General features: G+C 33.8%; 1 protein-coding gene across 1 annotated transcript; it reads left to right on the forward strand.

The window, feature by feature from the left end:
- Positions 1-20,166: 20,166 nt before the first annotated feature.
- On the forward strand, positions 20,167-21,259 carry LOC149164850 (expansin-A2-like). Its single transcript, XM_089431010.1, has 3 exons — positions 20,167-20,296; positions 20,463-20,781; positions 20,910-21,259. The coding sequence occupies exons 1-3, from the start codon at positions 20,167-20,169 to the stop codon at positions 21,211-21,213; spliced, it is 753 nt and encodes a 250-aa protein (XP_089287136.1). The 3' UTR covers positions 21,214-21,259.
- The last annotated feature ends 5,041 nt before the right edge of the window (positions 21,260-26,300 follow it).

A 26,300-nucleotide genomic window follows, 5' to 3' on the forward strand; every position in this document is an offset into this window, starting at 1 on the left:
AAGGCCTTCTCCCACTCCTCTGCAGTGTTTTTTCCAACTCCCCCATGGGATTTTTTTTATATGAAAGAAAATATTAAAAAATTGAAAGGAACTTTTAAATTGTATATTTACTACATACCATTATTATGGTTGAAAATATAAAATCGAATCAAGAAACCAAACCCACAAGAAAAAGTTAACTCAAAGGAAAATCCCAACCCAAAAGAATGAATTATAGAATATTTAAATCAATTAAAAATATTTATTGAGGAGCTCAACAACACAAGGGAACCATCACAAGTTTTGTTGGCCACATTCCTTGACAACATTATCACCTCCATTAATTGTTCCCATGGTAAATTAACAAATATAACAAAAATATAAGGTCGGGATGAGATAATTTTATTCCACTAGTATCAAAAAAGAACAACTTAAAGATTTGAAAATGGGGTTGTTTACGAACCCAAGATTCAACCAATGCCTTTATCTAAAAAATATATGTCTTTACATTGATTGATGCACATTCGATCCATGGAAGGGGAATTGGATGAGTCAATGGTTTATGATTCTTCATTAATTTTATTGTAATAATAAGGGGAGGTGGCATTATATTTTTTCTAAAAATGTGGGCTGAGTTCATAATTAATGTCTAGATGAACTATTTGGACATTATTAATTTCTAGGGGATTTTTCTTTGACTTATCTAGGATAAAATAATGCTAGGAATAATATATTGAGAGGGACACCTGCTCTTTTTTGTATTATGTTAGGTTCCCATACTACTAGTGTAACCCCTTATTGTTTTTAGTGCAAACCCCTAATTATATTGTTCTGACCATGTAGTCCCCATATTGTTATTATTGTGCCCAATAAATGCCCACTATTGTTATTGTTGTGCCCTTACATTATTATTGTTATGTTGGCTCTGATTATATTATGACCCCTTAGACTCCTCTATATAGAAATGAGGTCTTGTCATTTGAATCATCCAAGAATTGTTCATTTGTCTAATGTAAAGGAGGTTTCCCCCTCGAAGAGGCTGAATTATAAGGCGTTTATCAATCTTTTCTATCTTTTTGTGAGCTGGTTTCATAACATTTGGTATCAGAGCTTTGGATTCTAGGGTTTCGCTGCTCTAAATAGGTCATCATGGAATTTTTGATATAACTTTATTTCTGCGACATTTCAAAAGCTAAAAAAAAAAATCCATTTGAGCCAAAATCGTTCTAAAACTCCGATCGAAATTTCAGATCTTGTCTCTCTATATCTACGAAGATATGAGCTGAGGAAGTTAGGATTTTTGCAAGCTCTATAATTCCATCTCAAATAGGTCATCGTGGAATGTTTTGCTATAATTTTTTTTCTACAAAGGTTCAAAATCTAAAATTAAAACCCATTTGAGTCAAAATCGTGGTGCATCTTGAGCCCAAACTTTAGATCTTGTTCCGCTATATTTGCGGAGATACAGTCCAAGACATATAGGGTTTATGCAACCTCACGAATTACATCCCAAACATGTGACATGGGGAAAATCATCATAACTTTCTCTCTAAGCATCAGATTGAAATTTCGTAAGCTGCTACGGAAAGAGGACGGACTTTACATTTCTATATTTTTTTTCAGGTCTGAAGGTCAAAACAATAACACGTGGAACTTCGTACAAGTTCTCTCTACTGAAAAATAATATAAGCAATTCATCTTGGGAGATTGGGCATAACGCTTTCTTCGAGAATCCAATTTTGATCAGACTGGTGGCATTGGAAATCGCACGCAGAGGGCTACTGTACGTCGAAATTTGAGACCTTGGAGATCCAAAATTACAGAGTTACATTCATTTCAAGGTTGAGCTCCTAAAATAAAGAAAAGGCAATATGAGGGAGTTTGATGGCAAGGATCCGGTAAATTGGATACTACAGATGGAACAATATTTTGATCTACATGATGTAAAACTATTACAAAAGGTACATATTGCATCTTTATATTTAGAATCGAATCAATTTTTATGGTATAAAGGGCTTTGTTCATGTAAACCGCTTATCACTTGGTTAATTTTCACGGAGGAAATGATAGCACATTATGAGGATACAAAGAGAAACACCTTCTTTAGCCAATTGGTAGATCTCAAACAAAAGGTTTTAATGGAAGAGAACATTGAGGACTTCCAAAAATTGAATATAAAGGTAAATGATATTCCAGAGAAGAAAAGGATTGATGTCTTCTTAGGGATTTTTAAGGATAACATTCAACATGAGGTTCGTCTTTGGGAACCTGATTCATTGGAGAAGGCATTCAGGTTGGCAAGAAAAATTGAAAGCAGACTTATGGAAACAAGGAATCCTACCACTCACAACTATAAATATGGAAGTGTTTTTTCTCCTAGATTTCCACAACCTACAAGGTTTACACCACACCAATTGGAAGAAAAAAGAGAAAAAGGGCTTTGTTACATTTGTGATAGCAAATATACTAAAATTCATAAGTGTGCTGAGAAAAAATTATTTTACATAGATTGTGAAGAGGAGGAAGAAAATGATCAAGAAATATCAAAAGAAGAGGATATATACCAGGAACCAACCCCAAAGAAAGAAGAAATGAATGTGATCATATCTGGTAAAGAATTGGAAAGAATTACCACTCCTCAAAATCTCAAGATAGAAGGACATATCAAGAAGAAAAAGGTTCAAGAAGTGAAATATCACATGGAGCATCAAGAAATGAATCCGACCATATCTTGTAATGCATTGGCAGGAATTACCACTCCTAAAACTCTCAATATAGAAGGACATATCAAGAAGAAAAAGGTTCCAGAAGTGAAATATCACATTGAAAATAAACAACAAGTTCTCCAACTTTTAAAGGATAACCCCACTTTGGCGAATAATATAATGAAACAACAGGCAGATCAACAATGCAGCGAAAGAAGTTTTGATGTAGGTGACCGGGTACTTCTATGACTGCATGATCATGCTATTCATCTAATTCTAGAAAGTGTTCCTCCAAACATCAGGCCTTACAGATATCCATATACCCAAAGGAGTGAAATTAAATGTGTAGCAATTTACAAGGTAAGTTCCTCAGATAGAACATCAAAGGACACCACTCACAAATAGATCACAGATCAATACACCAGTATTCTTAACATGGTTAAAACCTTGAAAGAAGTAAATAGTCCACAGCCTGAGCCAATGTGACCACTTTAGGCAATTTATTAATGTAAAAGAAAGAAAATTTGCATAAGCTTCTCTCATGAACGGTCACCCTACAAACAACCCTCCATGCTCTTTAAATAGAGATCATGGACGAATCGGGTGTTAAGCCACGAATCAAGTGTCGGTAATACCGAGGAGAGAATGAACCGTTAGACCACTTAATGTCTAGAACATATTATAACCATCGGATTGTAAGTTACAAAAGTACATAGTAAAGAAACACACTTTACCTAACTCTATACTAGACCAAGTTATACTTAACTATTTCCTATGTGTTAGAATATCCTAACATTCCCCCTTAAGAATAACTTGGGATAGGATTGAAGGATGTAAAAATATGGCACAATAGGAGAAGTAACGAGGCATTAGAGCCTATCCACCCTTAGTGACAACTTCCTGAACTTTAACCATAAATTGAAGTTCAGTAAAATTCTCCTCTGTGACAGCCTTTGTAAAGATATTTGCAACTTGATCATCAGTTGAACAATATTGCACTTCAAGAACATGGTCATGAATGAGATTTCTGATGAAGTGCATGTGTAGTTCAATGTGTTTGTTGCACTGATGTTGGTCTGGATATTTTCATAGTTGAATGGCACTTTGACTATCACACCAAAGTGTAGTCGAATGTTGTTGCTGAAAGCCAAACTATGACAAGATCTGATGAAGCTATAGGGCTTCTTTACTAGCTTCTATAGCGCCACGATTCTTTGATTCTGCTGAAGAAAGAGAAATGAAACCTTGTTTCTTACAATCCCTTGTAATAGGTCCAGGACCAAGAGTGAACACATAACCTGCAATGGACTTCTGATCATCAGGGTCACTAGCCCAATCGGAATCAGTGAAACCAACGAATAGAGGAGATGCTTTTACACTGTAATGAATCCCAAACTAAATTGTACCTTGAACATAATGAAGTATTATTTTAGCTATTTTCCAATGACTTTCATGTGAGTTTTGCATAAACCGAACAATAAGGCCAACATCAAAGGAAATATCAGGACAAGTATGGGTCAAATACAAAAGTTTTTCTACAAGTTCATGGTATAAGGTAGCATCAACTTCAGGGGAATTACAAGTGACTGAAAGTTTGACTCCAGAATAAAAGGGAGAAGGTGCTGGCTTACACTCTTCCATGTGAAAGTGGCATAGAAGATCACATGCATACTTGGATTGGGAAAGGGAAATACCTTCTTTGGATTGCAAGACTTGGAGACCAAGAAAATAATTCAATTGTCCTAAGTCTATCATTTCAAACTGCTTTTTAAGGCTAGACTTCACATGGTTTATAAGGTTGGGATCACTACTAGTAAGTATAAGATCATCAACATAAAGAACAAGAATGATAAGATACTTACCCACTTTTTTGGTGTAGACAGTATTGGCATAATGACACCTAGAAATGCCAGTATCTAAAAGAAAGCTATCCATTTTGGCATACCAAGCTCGAGGGGCTTGCTTTAGACCATAAAGAGATTTCTTAAGCCAACATACAAGGATGGAGTTAGTTTGTATAAAGCCAGGAGGTTGTTCCATATAGATTTCTTCATGCAAGTCCCCATGCAAGAAGGCATATTTAACATCCATCTGATGGACTTCCCATTTGAAAGTTGCAGCAAGGGAAAGAACAAGGCAGATAGAGTTCATTTTGGAAACAGGGGAGAAGGTTTCAGTATATTCAAATCCTTCAACTTGTGAAAAACCCTTAGCAACCAGACGAGCTTTATGTTTATCAACTTTTCCATCTGGTCCAAACGGTTCTGTAAACACATTTGCATCTAACAGGTTTTCATCCCTCTGGAAGATGAACAAGATACCATATATCATTTGCCAATAATGAATGATATTCTTCATTCATAGCTTGTGTCCCTATCTGGATGGCATGAATCTTCTCCAAAGGTTTCACGATAATAATTCGTTGAAGCTTGAGCCAGTAAAGAAGAGGCTCTATCGAACTGAGAACATGTACATCGCTGGTTTTTAGGATCACCTGTAAGAGCACCTATTGCATCCCGAGTAGCACAGACCCATTTTGCAAGCTGAGGAGTTGAAGGAGGATCTTGAGAAGGTGGGGGAGGATTTTCATCCTCGCTGTCATCATATGAAGAAGAAATATTTTCAGAATTATAAGGGATTGAGAGAGGTGGCACATCTACCGAACTAGGCTCATAGGCCTATATATTTTTAGCAAACTTTACATATCTTCTAATGATAACATTTTCGGAATTAAGTGGAATAAGTCTATATCCTTTGACATCTTCAGAATATTCAACAAAAATACGTTTTTGACTCTTAGGTTCTAAAGCTTTATGTTTCTCATCTGGAATATGGGCCCATGCTTCACTTTCAAAAACAAGAAAGTGACTTACATCTAGTTTAATTGAGCTCCATGCGTCTTCTGGAGTGATATTCTTTAAAACCTTAGTAGGAGTGTGATTTACTATGCAATTTGCACAGTTAATTGCTTCTTCCCAAAAGTTAAGACTAAGTCCTTTAGATTGAAGCATACTATTAGTCATTTCCTTTAGGGTGTGATTCTTCCTTTCAGCTACACAAATTTTTTGTGGAGTATATGGAACATTATGTTGCATTTGAGTTCCATGCTCAGTGAAAATGTTGATGAATTCATTGTTAGCATATTCTCCGCCATTATCAGATCTTAGCTTAAGAATTTGGTGTCCAGATTGTTTCTCAACAAAGGCCTTAAAGGCCAAGAACATGTTAAATACTTCACTCTTGAGTTTTAAGAAGTATACCCAAGTGCGCCTGGAGAAATCATGAATGAAAGTTAAGAAATACTTGTAGCCAGAGAATAAAACAACTCGAAGTGGACCACATAAATCACTATGCACAAGTTGTAAAGGGGCTAAGGCGTGCCAAGAGGCACGTTTTTCAAAACTATCCTGATGATGTTTTCCAGGTACACATCTGAAACAAACACCATCTCTGCAAGATACCATAGGAAGACCTGTCACCATATTTTATTTACATAGATTTTGAAGGGAGTGGTAGTCTAAGTGACCAGATCACTCATGCCAAAGTTTGCTCACTTCATCATTATGAGCAAAAAATACCGAGGGAAGAATTGATGACCCAAAGTTGTTAAACTTATACAACCTTGTAGAATCATCAGCAATGATAGTAGCTAAAATCTATCTAGGATCTCTTAGGTCCTTAATTACAATATCGTGAGGTGAAAATTCAACGGTTTTACCTTCACCTGAATGAGTTATATGATATATAGATAGAAGGTTGTAGGATAAGGTTGGAACGCATAATACATCATTAAATTGACCATTGTCTAGATGAACAGTTCCAGTCCCTACAACACTAAGATATCTATCATCACCAGCATATATATTTTTGGTCTTACAATCATTTAAAGAAGAAAATATGGATTTGTTTTTGGTCATGTGATAAGAAGCTCCAGAATCAATGAGCCACTCATGAGAATGAGAAGAAGAAGATACATTTAGTGCATAACCAGACTGAGATGCTTGAAAAGCACATGCATAAACTAAACCTAAAGATGAAGATAAGGCAACCAAATGGGAAAATATGCAATATCAAGCACGTGGGTTGATAGGGATGTCTATTTATCTAGACCTTAGATTCCATAGCATAGAACTTAATACCCCTAATGAAGCAATGAAATAACTCACTAAAGTTTTTGGAATTAAAAACGAAATTAGAGCCCATCAACTCAAAAATGAGTTGCTTATGTTGGACCCAAATAATTTTTCTTCCATTGAAGAATTTTTGTCCAAGTTCAATACCCTTAGAATTCGCTTGGAAGGTGTTAAGGTTAGGAAAGAAGATGGTAGCCTTATTTATTCCTTTCTTACTAAGTTAGGACCAATTTTATCTAAGGAACTTACCCTGTAAATTCCTACATGGTATCAGAGCACCAAAGGACACCGCTCACAAACAGATCATAGGTCAATACACCAATATCCTTGATGTGGTTAAAACCCTCAAAGAGGGAAGCATTTCACGGCCTGAGCCAACACGGACACTTTAGGAAATTTATTAATGTAAAAGAAAGAAATTTTCATAAGCTTCTCTCATGAATGGTCACCCTACAAATGAACCTCCTTGCTCTTTAAATAGAGATCATGGACCAATCGGGTGTTAAGCCAAGGATCAAGTGTCTATAATATCGAGGAGAGGATGAATCGTTGGATCACTTAATGTCTAGAACATATCGTGACCATTGGATTGTAAGTTAAAAAAGTACATAGTAAAGAAACACACTTTACCTAACTCTATACTAGGCCAAGTTATACTTTATTATTTCCCATGTATCGGAATATCCTAACAGAACATATGGTTGCAGAAATGCTAGAGGTGGGTATAATTATCAAACCAAATTTGATAAACGTAGGGATGAATGGAAGAATGACGAAGCTGGGTGGGAACTCATTCAAAAGTTGTAGAAGATCCCAGTTCAAACAATATTGCGAGAACTTGACAAGGAAGGAATAATTATATTGGAACTTGAAGAAGTCACAGAATCGAGAAATTGACAGCTATGAAAGGGATCAATTTCATAGTATCTCATTAAGTGGAAGAACTTATCGGCTAAGTATTCCACATGGAAGGATGATAATTTTATATAGAAGCACCCAGAACTACTCAAGCATTGAGGACAACACTTTTTGAAGGAGGGGAATGTTAGGTCCCTATACTACTGGTGTAACTCCTTATTGTTATTAGTGCAAACCCCTTATTATATTGTTTTGCCCATTTAGTCGCCATATTGTTATTATTGTGCCCCATAGAATCCCACTATTGTTATTGTTGTTCCCTTATATTATTATTGCTATGTCGGCTTTGATTATATTATGACCCCTTAGACCACTATATATAGAAATGAGGTCTTGTCATTTGAGTCATCCAAGAAGTGTTCATTTTTGTAATGTAAAGGAGGTTTCCCCCTCAAAGAGGCTGAATTCTAAGGCGTTTATCTATCTTTTATATCTTTTTGTGAGCTAGTTTCATAACATATTCCCAACACATACCCTCCGGCACACCAAACTCGCCCCTCCCTCTCTCCATCCTTATGCACCAAAAAAAGAAGCACCTCATCCTTTGGATCTCCTTGTTGACACTAGCACTGTGATAGGACATATCACATGTAGTATGATGTGGAATTGTTTAGTTCTAATAGGCTTTGGGTGAGGTCCATCAAAGGAGTATCTTAGGTCTCCATATGGCATCCATCAGATGAGTATCTCAGGCCTCCAAGTGTAGAGCCTTTGGACCACACTAATTATAATCCTTATCTTTTGTATCTCCTTGTTAACACTAGCACTATGATAAGATTTCTCACTTGTAGTGTAGTGTAGGATAGCTTATTTTTGGCATCCTGTAGATGAAATAAATTAGAGGAGTGTCGTAGGATTCCATATAAAATCCATTAAACGATTATTTTAGGCCTCTAGGTGTATAACCTTTGGGCCACATTGATCATATTTTCTTCAAAACTTGTTTCCTTAATTGATAATTAGTGTCCAGATGAACTTTTTTGGAATTAATAAGTTCTATGGGTTTTGTCTTGGTTGTGCTTAGGATTGACCAAATTTGATGCATAATCCATTGAGAGGGCCACCTACTCTTGGGTTTATTCCCAACATGCACTCCCCCCCATCTGATTCCACCAAAAAAATAAAATCCTCATCTTTAGGATCTCTTTGGAGATATTATCATATTTAATCCATGCAAGGGGAATTAGATGAGCAATTGGTTTATGTTTCTAGAAATAATAGGGAGGCTGTCATTATATTTTCTTAAAAATTATTGGTTGAGCTCATCATTACTATCTAGATGAACTATTTTGACATTAGTAAGTCTTAGGGGTCTTGTCTTAGCTCTACCTAGGATAAACCAAATGCTAAGCATAATCCATCGAGAGGGCCACCTACTCCTGCATGTATTCCCAACACCCACTTCTACCAAAAACAATTAGCACCTAATGTTTTGAATATCCTTGTTGGAACTAGCATAATTGATCCATGGAATGGGAATTGGATAAGTAATTGGTTTATATTTCCTATTAAATTTCTTGTAATAATAGCCAGAGGTGCCCTTGTAGTTTTTTGAAAATTTGTGGGATGACTTCATAATTAGCGTCTCAATGAATGTTTTTGACATTAGTAATTTATAGGGGTTTTTCCTTGGATATACATTGGATTGACCAAATGTTAGGGATAATCCTTTGAGAGGGCCACCTACTCCTAGGTGTATGCCCAACACCACCCCCCTCTAGAATCCAAAATAAAAATAAAAACAAGCACTCGTATTTTGGATCTCTACGTTGATACTAGCACTAGGATAGGAGATCTCACACATAGTATAGTATAACATAGTTTATTTTTGGCAGCCTCTATATGTGATCCATTAGACGAGTATCTCAGGTTTGCATCTGAAATCCATTAGTAGAGTATCTTAAAATACTCTAGGTGGAAGGCTTTTGGGCAACAATAATTATATACCATTAACTCCAAATAGAGAAGCTGATGTTTTTGGTTCAAGTCAAGTAGAACCACATCTATGCTCTCACTAGAGGCATACTTAACAAGGTTTGATGGAGGATCCTATCCACAAGATATTTATTGATCAGTTTAGTAAGGTTTTCAATCGATGTTGAATCATTGGTTATATATTTAAATGTACAATTGATGAACATTCAATAAACATAACTTTAAAGTACTTTCTTTTGAATTTTTTTTTTTTGGATGTAAAAATGCTATGAGAGGAAATGCCACCATTGAGGTAGGAAAATGCAAGTACTTCCAATCTCAATCTAACCATGGCTATAGAATTTTACATTGAGAAACTTCACACATAATTTTTTAAATGAATTAATGCTTGTCTACTTCAATTATAACTTAACGTGATTTAAAAAAAAATTATTTGGAAAATGTCCAATTTAGCCAAGAGAAATCAATATTAATTTTGGTGTATTTCCACATGTCTAATAAATATTTTAAGCAACCATCTCCATCTAGGTAGCATTTGTTAAATTACATCTATTTTTAATGTGAGCTTCATTATCTTAGTCTACTTCAATTTTATGTTTTTTTATTAATCAAACATATTACAAATGTCTATGTTGGTGCCATCATTCCCAATCCATTCCCATTCTTTTCCCACCCAACTTCATCCTTCACCTGACCCATTTAGTTTATATTATGTGCCAATTCCAACCATTAGGTGCCCTCCACCAACGCTGGGCATTCCATTTCCTCCCCTACGGTGCTCCACCTTATCATACAATTAGTGGTGGCATATAACCTCTAATGCCTAGTACCTTTTCTATTACATCATCCCCACAACAATTCACCCTACACCACCCTGTCATCAGACCCTTCCTATGAACGAATCCACCATTAAAGAAACTAGTATTGCATATATCATAGCTACACCTATAGGAATTTCATCTAAATTCATTCTAAATACATCCTCCCTAGGCCCCATCATTGCCGAGAGTAGGTTGCTAGCCAAGTGCTTCACCTCCTCTTAGTGCATCCATTATTGAAGATATTAGTATCACATCTACGTTAGCTACATTTATAGTGGTTTCATTTACAATTTTCATAATTGCATCCTCGTCATCCTTTGATCATTGCCTTAACATAGGTTGTCTAACAAAGTGCTCCACCTTCGAGCGAGGAACTAAATTATTCCCTATTGCCTCAAATGTTCACAGTGAGATTAATTATTTAATAAAAATAGTCTCAAGCATAAATTAAATTGATTTACATATTATGATTTTTCAATTAATTGATTTTAATTATCTTGAGGAATTGCTAAAAGACTTGGATCACAGAGGAAGACACCAACCAATAATTTGTACTCTTGTCTAAGGTGACTTTTTAAGATTTGAATTATAATTATATGTATTAAATGTGTTAATTTATAGAACTATGGGAAAACATTGATATGTTGTTGATTCCCTCTAAGAGCTTGGAGATGCATAGTACTTTAAAATTAAAGAAGGCAAAAGATTCCTCTATGTCAATGACGAGGAATATTGATTCTAAATATGCACCAAGGAGTGCCAAGGGTGGAAATAATGACTGAGATGGCTAGTATTTACATTATCCATGATGTGAAATTTTGGGTATGAGATGTCATTTTGTGTCTAAGGAACTAGTTGTGATTCTGTCATTGGTTGGCATGAGCTACCATTATGTATGATGGGAACAATATTCTGTTTTGTATGAAAATGTCTGGCTAGAGAATCTTCACTATAAATGCATCACTTAGAACTTACGTATATGACAGAATATCAATTTATTTTTACGTTCATGATGTGGAATTTACAAGATATACTTTGAATATTACATTACTTTAATGGTCTTCATGTGGTTATCACAAATGTGAGGGAAAAAAGTCATACTTCATTGCTTTTTAGAATAACTATTATGATGGATTATTGATAAAATACATATTGGATGTGTAACTTGGTTTAAGTTTGTAAATTTGGGGAATAAATTAAGTCACTACTTTGATGGATAATTATCTTAATACATATTTGATAATGTAACTTGGTTAATTGTTTATGTTGCATGTAAGAAAGTCAAAGGCATAGCATTTTTAATTTCTTATGTTAAGTTTTTAAGTCTTTATGTTCTCAATCAATTACATGGATTCTAATTACTAAACAATGAATTTGAAAATAGGTAAATTAAAGCTAACTACTAAACCATTAATTTTTATGAAAATAATAATTGTGACACGGTCATATTTATATTATGTTTTTAGTGTCCATCTTAAATTAGGCTTATCAAATAAATCCATATCTGTAAACAATATAAATAGCTAAAGTTACGCTTTACCCAAATTAAACATTAGTTTAAGATGTACAAATTCCATTGAACATAAATCTCTTAATCCTCTTTCGTTCAGGCTCTATAATTAGGGTCAACAATTACTATATGTACCATTCGTGGATCATGAAGATGTGCTCAAATGATTTTCGTGGATCATGAAGATGTGCTCAAATGATTTTCTATGATATGTTTCACTAGGGAAAAGTAATGTCTACTATCCATCAATGAGAAAAACCCTAGTTTCAAAGGTCATTGATTAACAAATGAAATTGCAAGTTAGGGGTGAACCTAGATAAAAATTAGTGCCCTAAGTTTCATACAATTGGAAGTTCATCAATTTTAGGTCTCATCAAGTTCTTATTGCTAATTGAAACTCACTTACTGAGGTTATTCAAGGATATTATGTGATTCTACTCTCTAGGAATAAACTCTGAACCATGAAACATAAAAATCTCATGTGATCTTGATCATGTTCTCATGGATTGTTGGGGCCCATGTGGTCATGTTACCCATAGTGGCTTGAGAAAATGTTTTGTAAGATTGACCCCCTTGGGTAAAAATCACACTATCCCTCTCTAAGAAAAACCATAGATTTGGAGATCATCAAATAAAGTGGTATCTATGAAATGAAATAATGGGAGGGGGATGATCCTAGTTGGTACACATTTTCCTAAATATAATGCAATTGATAGTTGGTTGAACCAAGGACCAATTAAGTTTCTATGCCTAGTTGCAACTCCCTTGATGAGGCGGTTCAAATACACTTTGTAAAATTGTTCCTATGACATAACATCCAAATATTATAGCATAACTAGGTTCCATCAAGTTTGGTAGGTGTGTTTGGTTGGGGCCTACACAATCATGCCAACCACAGTAGCATGAGCCATTGTTTTACAATATTGATCCCTTTGTACAAAGATTTTAATATCCCTCACTCAGTGAAAAGCTAGCTCCAAAGATCATCTATTAAAATAGAATCTATTAACTAAAATCATGGCTTAGGAGTGACCCTAGCTAGACCCACATGTATTTAATTTGATGCAATTAATGGCTCCTTGAACTGAGGCAAGGTCAAGTTTTTATGCCTAGTTTCAATTCACTTGTTGAGGTTATTTGGGGACACTTTCTAAATTTGCTCGTCATGAAAAAATTCCAAAAGATGCGACATAAATAGGTTGCATAAGCTTTGATAGTTTTATTTGGCTAGGTCCCACATGATGATGCCACTCATACTAGCCTTCGCCATTTCTTTATAGGAGGACCCCCTTGTGAAAAAAATTTACTATCCTTCATTAAGGTAAACCTTAATGCTGGAGACTATAAAATAAAATGGTATATCTGAAATGGAATAATGGGTGAGGTGTGCCCCTAGTTAGAACCCTGTGTCTTGGATCCAATGTAATCGATGGTTCCTTGAACTAAGTCCAGGTTAAGTTTTTATGTCCAGTTGCAACTCGATTGCTAAGGCCATTCAAGGATGCTTTTTGAATTTTCCGCAAGAGAATAAATCCAATCTATGTAGCATAATTTGGTTCTATCAAATTTGATGGGTGTGTATGTGAGAGAGAGATAAGGAAACCATGGTTCCAAGAATTGCATCTTTCCAAAATTTTGATTATTGGTGTTAAAGAAAATTGCTTGATGAAGGTTTCTATAACTTGAACATGTAGAAGGGAAATAATGTCAAACCCATGAATTAAAATGTTCTTAGTGATATCTAAATACATTATAAATAATTATTCATATGTAATACATACACATTGAAATTAATAACAAAAGAATATGTATCTCAATACAGAAGATAATGTTCAATGTTTCTTTTTACCTCCTTCTCTAGCTAAATAATTGCATTCATGTAAGCCATCTACACTATCTTCATCGCTATTGGTTTCCATTAGTCTCTCATGTTATGAATGGGGTAATAAGTAGTGTACCTCATGCAAGCTCCTAGTATAATTTTTTTTATAGTAGAACACTTGTACCAATGACTAGGTGTGTAAATTTATACACCACTCAACTTGGTATATAATCCATGAATACATAACTACCAATGTTTCTTGAATTTCCATATAGTATAAAATATTTACCCTTAACAATAATCGACCCAATTGGAAATTCATTTTCTTCATCATGAATTAATGATGTAATCAAGGTTTTCTTCCATATTATGCATAGTTCTAACCAAGAATTAGCCCCTATTCATTGTCTTTTGGGAAAACAACTATATATGTGTTCCCAAAAAAAATGTAATGGAATTCAAAGACAAATCTCTAGGATATTGGTAACATATTTAAATCAATAACAAAAATATATCCAAGATCATAGATATGGTCATAATCTGTTGAAATGATTGTTTGATACTTCTTTCTTTAGGTCATTTCAATAAAAACAAATGGGTCAACAACAAGTGAAGCACGATCCCATTCATTCACTCAGTCCATTTATTTTAGACCATCTCATTCACCACTACTACATGGTACAAAAAAGCAAGCTAGTTTTTGTGTTCATGTTTAAAAAAAAATGATATCCATGCTGTGAAATAAATGGAATGCATGAGTTCCTTATATTATGTTGCAATGATATGAATGTGACTAATATACATTTACAACTTCCCATAAATTTGTTTTCACATAACCTCTCCCTATTGATGTTTACTACTCATTTTCTCCATCTAACATCAATGTAGAGCACCATTGGAGTATACTTTTATGCCTTCAATATGCGGATTTATGATAATCATCATCTCCCTCATTTGTAGTGTAGTTTTAATGCATGCCCCAACCCCATCATTCGCATCTCTTCTATGCATAGCCTCAAAGTAATTCCAAATATGGGCCACATTATATGTTTTGTGTAATATACTCATCCATCAAAATAAATGTGAATTTTTGAACCGACATGGAAAAGAATAAAATCTAATGTTAATCCATCTATATATTTCTATCCTTCAAGTGATCATAGAACGATAATGTAAAGCATTGACTTGAAATGTTTTTTTTCACAATTGAAACTTAAAACATTTAATGAAGATGAGATGTATTGTTGTTTGATATTACAACTTATAAAAGAAATTTTTGTGAATTTATTAACATAGCTCATTTAAATTGAGATTAATTACCAATGAAAAATGCATGAACAATATCTTCTCAAACAAAATATTGGCATTCTACTTATTCATATATGTTAGAATTATGTTAGAACTAGCTCAACCATAAAAATTAAATGGTTGGTAAACACCGATAGACATCAATCCACAATATACATCAAAAAACTTACCCCATAATACATCTCACATTGTCCACATTAGAAAATCATAAAAATTAACTAAATTATAACTTTATTATTATTATTAGTATCATCATCATCATCATTTAACCGAAACATATATCAGAGTTTTATTAAGAAAGAAAGTTGGGATCCAGTCCAGAAGCGTTACATTTCATCAATGTTACCAATATTCGTTATGGATTTAAGATTAATCTATAAGGCTCAATCTAACCCTCAAGTGAGTACTCCATGATACAAATATGTATTCCCTTCCCATCTAAAATAATTTTAAAACACTCGCAAGATCCAAACACATTTACATTCCATTTTTCACTACTTTTTTATTTGATTTTGACTCGCTTCTTGTTTTCCTTGGCGAAATAAATTTTCCTGTCTTCCCAACTTGAATACAACCTATCTTTCTTCTAAATTTGTTGGTTCACCCTTCGGTGAGTGAATTTTTTTTTCCTTTAGGTTCTTCCTCATCTCCATGATCTACCTACAAAATTATTTTTCTAGCTTAGTTCCTTGAGGATTCGAAAGGGGATAATTTTTTCACAAAGGTTTGCTAGGTACAAGCTTCCACTATTGCTAAATCTAGAGGGCCTTCATTGGCATGCACTTCTTCCCAACTTTTTTTGTTTCCTCCAATGAATCTTCTTTGATAAGAACTTCTTCCTAATTGCCTTTTTCTTCTTTCTTACCATGATTCTCTTATTCTTTGTATACCATATAATGTTCACTCTAAGCTCCTTCCCACCATTTAGGCATTTGATTATTATTTCAAATTATATTATTTTGCAAATACTTGGGGTAATTTTTTATTACATGCCCTGTTTCATAACACACTGAACATCAAAATGAAACAAGTTCATATAAAGCTACTGAACCCATATATAGTCTAGATTCAACATATTTTTTCTTGGTAAGAAAATAATTATTAAAATCCATCTCCATGCATATTCAAGCATAAGTGTTATTAAAAAAAATCAATTTATAGGTTGCGACAATAAAACTTCCCAATCTCATTTCAAAGAGAAGTTAATGATGGGAGATTCCAAAGAGGTGGGGGAAGTTTAGGAGCCTTAACTAAATTGGAGTCATGGAGGTTGACACCATAATCAAATCAAAGGTAGGAGACCATGGTAGCATGGAGAGACCAACACTACCTTAGAACCAGGGCGTGCAATCATAAATAATATTCTTATCCTCAATATTATTAAAGACAATAACTAAAAATACTTGAGTCGAAGGGTAAATATTCAGTTCATGTGTCAAGAGAGGCTTCCACTAATAAAAAATCCACTTATGGAGACAAATCAATCGTGGTAAAAACCCATTAAATTTACTGACCAAACCTTGATCTAAAGAAAAAAATTCACAGCTAAAGTCTTCCTCGCCTAAAGGAACATTAAAGGCAAGAGATTCTTGAACTACTAGAAGAACATATGTGGATTTCAGCACGACATTGTACGAAACCATGCCTTGAGTTGCCTAAGAGGAATAATTTGCAAAACTAATTGTCATTCCTTCAAGAGAGACTGATTTCCTCATTGAATCACATGAGTTCAACATTGATAAGTTAGTTGTGAAAACCACACAATGGAGATTTGCAAGGAGGATCACATCAGAAAAAGGGGCAACTGACTAGGGTGAAGCCTTAGCTACAATGAGAGTCGACATCATCTCTTCCATCTTCAATGTCATTTTTAAATTTTTATTATGACCAATTATAAAATGAATTAATATATGAGTTAAACATATATACATTCTAAAAAACAAGTAATAATATTCTTATCCATGGAGATCCACCCACACTTTACCATGCAAATTCTTAACTTGTAATCAACACCACATGCATAATATGACATGTGCTGATATGGCATCTTGTTTAATTTAATTATTTTGACATAAATTAATTAAAAGAGTATAACTATTTGGGAATAAATCATGACCCTTGATTTGTGAATATTATTATAAATATTCAAGTATATTCCATGGAGGTTAATCTCTACCATCCACCTAATAATTATTGATAAAAAATTAAAATTGTTGAAAACCTATGCTTTTCATACTAGCAAACACCATTACATATAAATACAAGATAATATTGAGTATTTATTTCAAATTCTAAATAGTTTGGTGGAAATTTGAACTATACATGTTTTTATTATTGATGTGATATTGTATAATGTAGAATAATAATTCATTTTAATAAAATTAAAATTAAACAACTTTAATTCATAATATAGAATACTTATCAACATAATTTTTTCATATGAATATGCATATTGTTAATTATTTCTCAATATATAATTTTTTTTGTTTTCAATATTATTTTGTTTGTTTTGAATATTCTTTAGTTAGTATTCTTTGTTATTATGAATATTGAGAATTTTAATTCATAATATAGATTACTTATTAATATAATTTTTTGATATGAATATGCATATTTTTAATTATTTGTCAATATATAATTTTTTGTTTTCGGTATTCTTTAGTTAGTATTCTTTGTTATTATTAATCTGACCACATGTGTTTTCAAAACCAATTTTGGAGAAAAATAAAAAATGACTTTTCATGCAATATTATATTTACTTTTATTTAGGCAACTATGCATATCCTTACGTTAAATCATCCATAGTATTTTGTTTAAGTAGTAAATCAGAGAAAATATCCTAGCTTCCTTGGAATATTTAATGTGCCAGTCATTTTTATTCTTTCCACTTTTGAGCAATATCTTCATTATCGATAAGTAAGTTTTAAATCAAAGCTTTATTTTTGAAGACTACAATTTTAGATATAATATTTTGTTATGTGAAATATAATAAAATATATTAGAGAAAAAGATGGTCTTCTTTGAAATATTTTAATTTGGTACTATGTAGTCACTTTTGTTCCTTCTACTTTTGAATAATAATTTCATCATTGATGAACAGTTTTAAAATGAAAACTTCGGGTACAACGTTTCAGACAACACCATTTTATGTGAAATATAAATATCCAAAACATTAAAAAAAATAATTGGGTAAGGAATGAATACAAAATCCAATCTTAATGAACAACTACGTAACTCCATTAGAGTATCTCGATAAATAGTCGCAACGACTATCCCATGAATGGTCTATAACTCCATTGAAGTAGCTTCATAAATAGTCACACCGACTATCCCTTGTGACTATCCCATGAATCGTTTAGGTTGAAACAACCAACTTTTGTGAAATAGGATTTAAAACTATTTTTAAATTTAAAATTAAAAAATATTTAACAAAAATACATGCCTTTTGATTGATTGTGAAGTGAGAATTACAACTATTTTTAAACCCAGAAACATATGGAGATGGAAAGTATTCCCCGATTTCAGATAATATAATTTACCAAAACAAAAAACATCATTGGCTGATGGAAACTTTAATGACAGTCAAATTTAAAACGTAGATTAAATCCACTTATTGATCGCAGCAGTGGTAAATTTTTATTCTTCTATGGTCACCCCCGCGGGTAAATAGGCATGGGGATATTTCGTGAGTCATCGACTCGCCATGGATCTTTAAGAATGAAACTTAACAGGAAATGTAAACACCACGACCTCTTCGCGACGCCGCATATCAATCTTAAAAAGAAACTAGCAATAAAAGTTAACAGGACCGTTCCTCCTGCTGCATAGAGCACCTTCAGAAGAAAAAAATCAGAAAAATAAACACCACGCCCTCCTTATCCGGCCGTAGTTCTGGTCGGCCATTGAGGACCGTTAAAACTGTTGAATGTGACTGGCTCTTACCCGTATGCTCTGCATTTACGATTTCCTTCCCTTCTATGGTCACAGCCGCGTGTAAATAGGGATGGGGATATTTCGTGAGTCATCAACTCGCCATGGACCTTTGAAAAGGAAACTTAACAAGAAATGTAAACATCACGACCTCTTCGTGGGGCAGCTCATCAATCTTAAAAATAAACTAGCAATAAAAGTTAACAACGTTTTTCACATTTGGTCCAGCATGGAGGACCTTCAAAAGAAAGGATAGAATGAGGAAAATAAACACCACGCCCTCCTTATCCTGCCGTACGTCTGGTCGACCATTGAGGACCGTCAAAACTGTTGAGCGTGAGTAGCTCTTATCTAAAAAGCTCTGCATTTGCGATTTCCGTCCCTTGGAAATAAGCAAATGCCTTCCTTTTTTGTTTTATTCAAATGTCTGCCTCCTACCTTTTGACGATCTATTTAATTTATAAAACAATTACTCACAATTTAAAGCATAGATACCAAGAAGCACATGTGTATCATTGTCGATGCACCATCTCGGAAAACAAGTTTGAAGAACGATTTAAAAAACATAACATGTGGGAGCGAAAACGTAACTTGAAATAGCCCGGGCAACTGCTGGAATCGTTTAGAGAATGGACAGACCCGACGGACCACCTTCATTATCGCAAAATTTGGTAGATTTTCGACATCCCATGTGCAGATGGTTCCATCGCAAGAAACAAATAGCGCCACCGATCGCTTGAAAGTCCGTTGGATGTGAAGGCCATGATCTATACCGGCCAAAGCCTTATTAATGTCCACATATTCTGGTAGTTACGGCCCGATGGAAATTGACATTTTTGGAAGAAATGATAAGCCTCCTCCATCTCTCGATTCTATATATTTGGAGATCTCTTTACACTCAAGTATCAATTCAGATAACAATTCTGATTTCTTTACTAGTTGGTTTTCATGTTAGATATTAAATTCAGGTGAAGTCTACATATCACTGAGCGATCATTGCTTTCGGTGCTCTTTCTTTATACACTTCGCTGTGAGACTAGGCTTATTATTCTTATAATGTTTATGGCTCTCGTTGCGTTCTAAATTTTGAATTATCTGCAGTGAAATGGCGCTTGTACAACTGGCCTCAGTGCTTTGTTTCTGCTGGATAGCTGGTGCAGCTTATGCAATAGATAGCAGTTGGCAACCCGCGCATGCTACATTTTACGGTGGCAGCGATGCTTCGGGCACAATGGGTAAGTCCACGGTGGGGCAAAACACTAGTCGAGTGAAAGTATAGGCGGAATTAGTTAGAAAGACATAAATTTTCCATTGAAGTTGTTGGTTTTGCAGTCTCAGAGTTAAAGGCTCGGCTTAATACCCTATGTTTTCTAAGTAATTAAATTCTTTTTTATTTCACAGGAGGTGCATGCGGCTACGGTAATTTGTATAGCCAAGGGTACGGGACAACTACCGCTGCTCTGAGCACCGTACTTTTCAACAACGGACTTACTTGCGGTGCCTGCTACGAAATGAAATGCAACCACGAGTCCGACCCTCAGTGGTGTTTACGTGGCACTGTCACCGTTACGGCTACGAACTTTTGCCCACCGAACTATGCACTTCCCAATGATAATGGAGGATGGTGCAATCCACCTCTCCAACATTTCGACATGGCTCAACCTGCTTTTCTACAGATTGCCATTTACAAAGGTGGCATTGTTCCCATAATGTTCCGAAGGTAGTTAATTATTACTCTTAGTTAGTACTTCAACTCTGTATTCGTCTTCTTCAATCCTGAAAAACTATTCTCACTTGGTGGTAATTTGGATTTAAACATATTTGAAAGACTTATATGTATGTATGCAGAGTACCATGTGTGAGGAAAGGAGGAGTTCGATTCACAATCAATGGGCACTCCTACTTCAACTTGGTGCTCATCACCAACGTAGCAGATGCAGGGGACGTGGAGGCGGTTTCCATTAAAGGTTCCAACACTGGCTGGCAGGAAATGTCACGCAACTGGGGACAGAATTGGCAAAGCAACTCCTATTTGAATGGGCAGAGTCTTTCTTTCCGAGTCACCACCAGCGATGCCAGGACTGTCACTTCCTATAACGTCGCTCCTGCAAATTGGCAATTCGGCCAGACATTTGAAGGACTACAAATATAAGCTATGCTGACTAAAATGTCCATCTGTAACGTAGTAGTCACGAACCCGAGGCCATACACTAATATTTAGTTGTTGACAGGCGATTTTAAGGGTTATTATTCCGAGGGTTTCTTAGAGTTGAATTAGCGATCCCCAGGTTGTCGCCTGCTTCTTATCGTTGCTGCAGAACATAGTTTGCATATTAACTTCTCATCTACGTGGAAGGCCTGTATTAGGTTTTTAGCCTTTAAAGCGAAGTTAAAAGATCGGTCGTCTCATTGCTGCGCTAATCTGGGACGGTGATATATTGTATGAGGACATATTTCTTCGTTGCAAAAATGTTATTTTCCTTCATTGTTAGGTTATCATTATTGTCTGCGGCAGATATTTGTGACTTCTAGAGACTCATTGTCAAGATAGAGTGATCAAGCAAATTGGTTTTGGTAAATGCATTGTAATTAATTATCTTGCTATCACTGAAATTGTTCTATTGTCTTCTGCGTCTAACTTCTCTCCGCTGTATTTTTAGAGGAATGAAAATCAATCAATTAATGTATCTCTGCTTTACCCAGATTACTCTCCTCGTTAATCATATATTCAAATTTGGTAAACTAAAGTTTGTGGTTTCATTATGATGATAACTGCGCCGTTCATATATGCATTTAATATATCTTTGTCGTTTTGGTTGAAGGCAGCACAGATGCATATGCATATGCAGTGACATTGATTAAGTTCCAAAGCTTTACACTGAAAATAAATAATAACAATTGAAGTCTTCAGTGTGAGTCCATTGCGCATAAACTTTGTAAATCAGTAGAAATATTTGAAATGTTTCATATTAACTAAGGATATCCATATTGTCGAAATATGTGTCTTATTTCCTAACGCTATCCATATTGTGAAGGCAATTAGAAAGAAAATATTTATGATTCTCATTCGTCAGTTGTAGGCTTTAAACACGTGTACATATGGTTGGTAACGCACAACCTAATATACTGCTTTGCTTTCTCCTTTGGAAATTGAGAGTTTCGATGCTGAGAGCAAAAATTAGTACAGCAAACAAAAGTGCGACTGATTGCCCCTCTGTGAACTGCAATTGGCCGCATAAGATCGTGTCCACCTCCGAGGAGCTCCATAAGCATTTCCTCACCTCTTATTTCCCGGCCTTGGCAATCAGCAATTCATGTGAAAAATCCGTGAACTAGGACGCTATCCGGGCACGGGGCGGGTAACGCCAGTCACACCATCTCCACCACACCGGAATCCGCTGCAGTACTAAAACTACTCATCATCCAACTGATTAAATGTAGGTGACTGGTTTTGGTTTATATCATAGTTATTCCGTTTCAATTCAAGTTCGATTAGATATGGGAAAAATGAGGTTCGATTAGATATGGGAAAAAATTGGGTTGTAAAAATTTCAATCCTTAAAAAATAAGGAAGTATATTTTTTATAAATATTTAAATATATTACTTTTTCCATATTTTAAAAAATTAAAATAAATAATTATAATATTGAAAAAAAAAATTAAAATGGTTTTAGACCTAAACGTGGGTTGAAAATTAGTAATTTCACATTTAAATTATCAAGTTGTGAAAATTTTAATATTCATTTATATACCTAAAATCACCCTTGACTATATGATAATATAAATTACATTTTTATACAAATTTCATATGACAATAAACTACATAAATTTTATATTACCAAACATTTTATATTTGGAATGAAGTCATATATTAAATATATACAAACATTCTTTCAAATCAATACTTAATTCTCATTTACTAATTATTTATTAATTAAACCAAACTAAACTCTGATAATATAAATTACATTTTTATACAAATTCCATATAACAATAAACTATATAAATTTCATATTACCAAACATTTTATGTTTAGAATGAAATTATATATTAAATATATACAAACATTCTTTCAAATCTATACTCAATTTTCATTTACTAATTATTTATTAATTAAATCAAACTAAATTCTAGTTCATAACTATTAGCAACCACATATGTTATTCTGTATAATACAAGAAAAATGAAATTTTATAATTTATATTTACTCAAAATTCTATATAAAAAAAATTATTTAAAAAAAATAATAGTAAAAATTTTCATATATATATTTATATTTAATAAATTTACCCATTATAAATTTAATATCACACATACTTTTATTCTATTTTACAAATATTACATTTTGTAAATAATTTATTTTATAATTATTATATAAATTATAAGCCATATATTTCTCTACACACCAATTTAGTATTTGATTTAGTTATAACTTAAATATAACATTAAAATAATAATAATAGATAAACACCTGATAAAAAAATTTCCTGTATAAATTTTTTTTTGTATAAATAACAGCCGAACAATCATTGATTAATAGTAACTGTATGTCATTTCATCGATCCAGAAGGGGTTTTTGAATAGTAAACGGGCTAATATAAATATATAATTCTGGTAAAAAAATATGCGCTGTTCTTCCTATATTAACGTGTGAACTTATATCGTCCATATTTCAAATTTAAAATTTTTGGTGACAGTATGGCCAAATTTTGTAACTATGGTTTGTATCGACTTTGCATAATCACCAAATCTAACTGAAAAGTTCGAAAATTCAAGTGTTCCTTCGATCATTCAATTGGGTACGTACGATCGACTTATTGTTGACTATGGGTCCGAGAACTGTCTCTTTTATGATGTTGAAGTCGGCAGAGTCTGATTATTGACTATGGGTCAGACAACTGTCTCTTTTATGAAGTGGAAGTCGGCGGAGTACATTTCCTCGGGTGGGATCTCCTAACCCAGCTTTGTCGTGGCTTGGCAGGTAGGATCGTTCCCGCTGTTTGTCCAGATGCGGCTGCTATTGACTCTCCAACGAAAGTTGAAACTGCCGCTGGGTTTGTCTACATATGAAATAGTGAAACGTCAACCAGAACTATTATTTATGTAAGTTTGACATCTATCAATGCCAAAAGGATATAGTGCCAGTGGGAGAAGGGTAGAGAAAAGTGATTGTGGAGACAGGAGCTTACTGCCAAAAATAGACTTGGTTTTCCGAATTTATTAAAATTTGCAGGTAAATAGTTTAGACAGTTGTACTTAGCCAAGTGAATTGTTATTTCCCTTTCACTTATGTTTATTAAGTTTAATATAACAAACGTTTTGATTTTCTATATTTTTCAAAGCGAAATTGTTTAACAATGTCATTTTCTTTAAAGGATTTTGTGTATAACATTTTATAAGTCTATATTATGTGCTTGGATATTTAAGGGCAATTTTGTAAAAAAAATTACTTTCAGGTTATTTTGAGATGGTAAGTACAACGATTTATATTTAATTATTATTTTTTAATAAAATTAGCATAATCATATTAGTAAATATGGTTAATATACACAGAGGTATATGAAATATATATACAATTATATTTTCCAATGTGATTGATATAAGCTGATAAGCTTCTTGAAATATTGAGTAATTATTATATTATATTTTTATTATTCTATTTATTGATTTACTTATTTATGGAATAGAAATAGGGCTAGTCTACATTATTAATTTTTTTTGGAGTTGTCTCTAGTGATTTTATAAATAAAAATGGTTATTAAAATCAATAATTCTTATATAATCATTTAATATTATTAATAAATAATTTAATATCATTTAAATAAATTCTTATCTAGTACTTATATATATATATATATATATATATATATATCTAAGTAAATATTATTAATAAATTAATATGGTATTGAGAAGATTTTTCAGCGTAAATCACATCATAATTCGTTTGTCAATGTTTTTCGCCGCGTTTCGAACCAACAAGTGTGGTTCATCGTCAGGAAAAGTTGAAGAACCAGACCAACGCATCAGTTTAAATAGAGAGAGAAAATCATCCAAAAACTATATTTGACCAGGAAGCGACTATATATGAATAGGAAACGACTATATATGACTAGGAAATGACTTCCAAATATTCACAAAGAAGGGGCTCCCCTTAGACCTATTTTCAATACCATAGGAGGTCCAACCTACCTCCTTGCTAAATACATGGCCTTGAAGCTTAGACCCCCTATAAGCCTCCCAGAGTCATTCGTTAAAGACTCTTCATCTTTTCTCAATGAACTTAAGGGCATAAAGTTTTGTAGAAATTTTGAATAATTTAGGACATATTCAACAGAGATTATCCTGATCATGTACTATTGCGGAATACATACACAATACATAAGCTCCTCTACGTTGATCATCAATATAGCAACATCAATAACAATAAAACATCAAGAGCATTCACACTTTAACACAGTATGTAAGCCGGGGAAAGCATCTCGCTAAAAACCCCAACTATCTGTACATTAATGATTGAGACCATGTAACATTACAAAGTACAATGCTTATCACAAGCAATCCAGTACCAGCTCCACCTGTTACACACAATACAGCTAAGATCTGATCTCCAAATCTATTCCACTGCTTGCCTGCCTCCACTGCTCAATACCTGCTCAAGAATGAATGAGAATGGTTTACCAAACTCGTATTTCACCTCCAAAGAATCTCTCACACTGTGTTAGACATGAGAAGAGGCTATAATACTAGGCAAATACATGAGCAAACTCATTTCCATACTCAATCCCTTGATTGTGCAAATCCTCATGCACAACTATAGTCACAACTGATAACAATCTGATCCTCTAACACCTGTCCCTGTTGAACTGAACATGCACTAACATGCAACTGAGTTAACTGATGTATTCTATAGTTGTATTATGAGTTAATAATTAGTTTAACAACTCATCATTAGTCTATTTGCAGTTAGACTAACTACAACTAGTTTAACCAAGTCAAACTGAACACAACTCCATTAACTCTACAATCAACTCCACCCAACTCAACTGATTGAGTTCTAACTGAAGTCATGCATGCAACAACTCAACTAACTCATAAGAAAAGCGTACTTCCTTCTGACAGCTGCATGGGCCACATCTGTAGCTCAAATTGAAGTGCTCCAAGAGAATAAGATCAAGTTTATAGTCCAAATATTATTATGAGACAATAATATTTGACTTTTCTATTTTGGACAGCCAGTCT

This window comes from Pinus tabuliformis, chromosome 5_1 (genome assembly GCF_031772625.1).
Source record: "Pinus tabuliformis cultivar Carrire ecotype Pingquan chromosome 5_1, CPIR1, whole genome shotgun sequence".
Taxonomy (NCBI): Eukaryota; Viridiplantae; Streptophyta; class Pinopsida; order Pinales; family Pinaceae; genus Pinus; species Pinus tabuliformis.

What these genes read in the sequence shown, in the direction of transcription:
- LOC149164850 (XM_089431010.1), top strand. Translation starts at nt 20,167, where the DNA reads ATGGCGCTTGTACAACTGGCCTCAGTGCTTTGTTTCTGCTGGATAGCT. An exon ending in CGATGCTTCGGGCACAATGG is followed by an intron (nt 20,297 to 20,462) that starts GTAAGTCCACGG and finishes TTTATTTCACAG; the next exon opens with GAGGTGCATGCGGCTACGGT. An exon ending in GTTCCCATAATGTTCCGAAG is followed by an intron (nt 20,782 to 20,909) that starts GTAGTTAATTAT and finishes GTATGTATGCAG; the next exon opens with AGTACCATGTGTGAGGAAAG.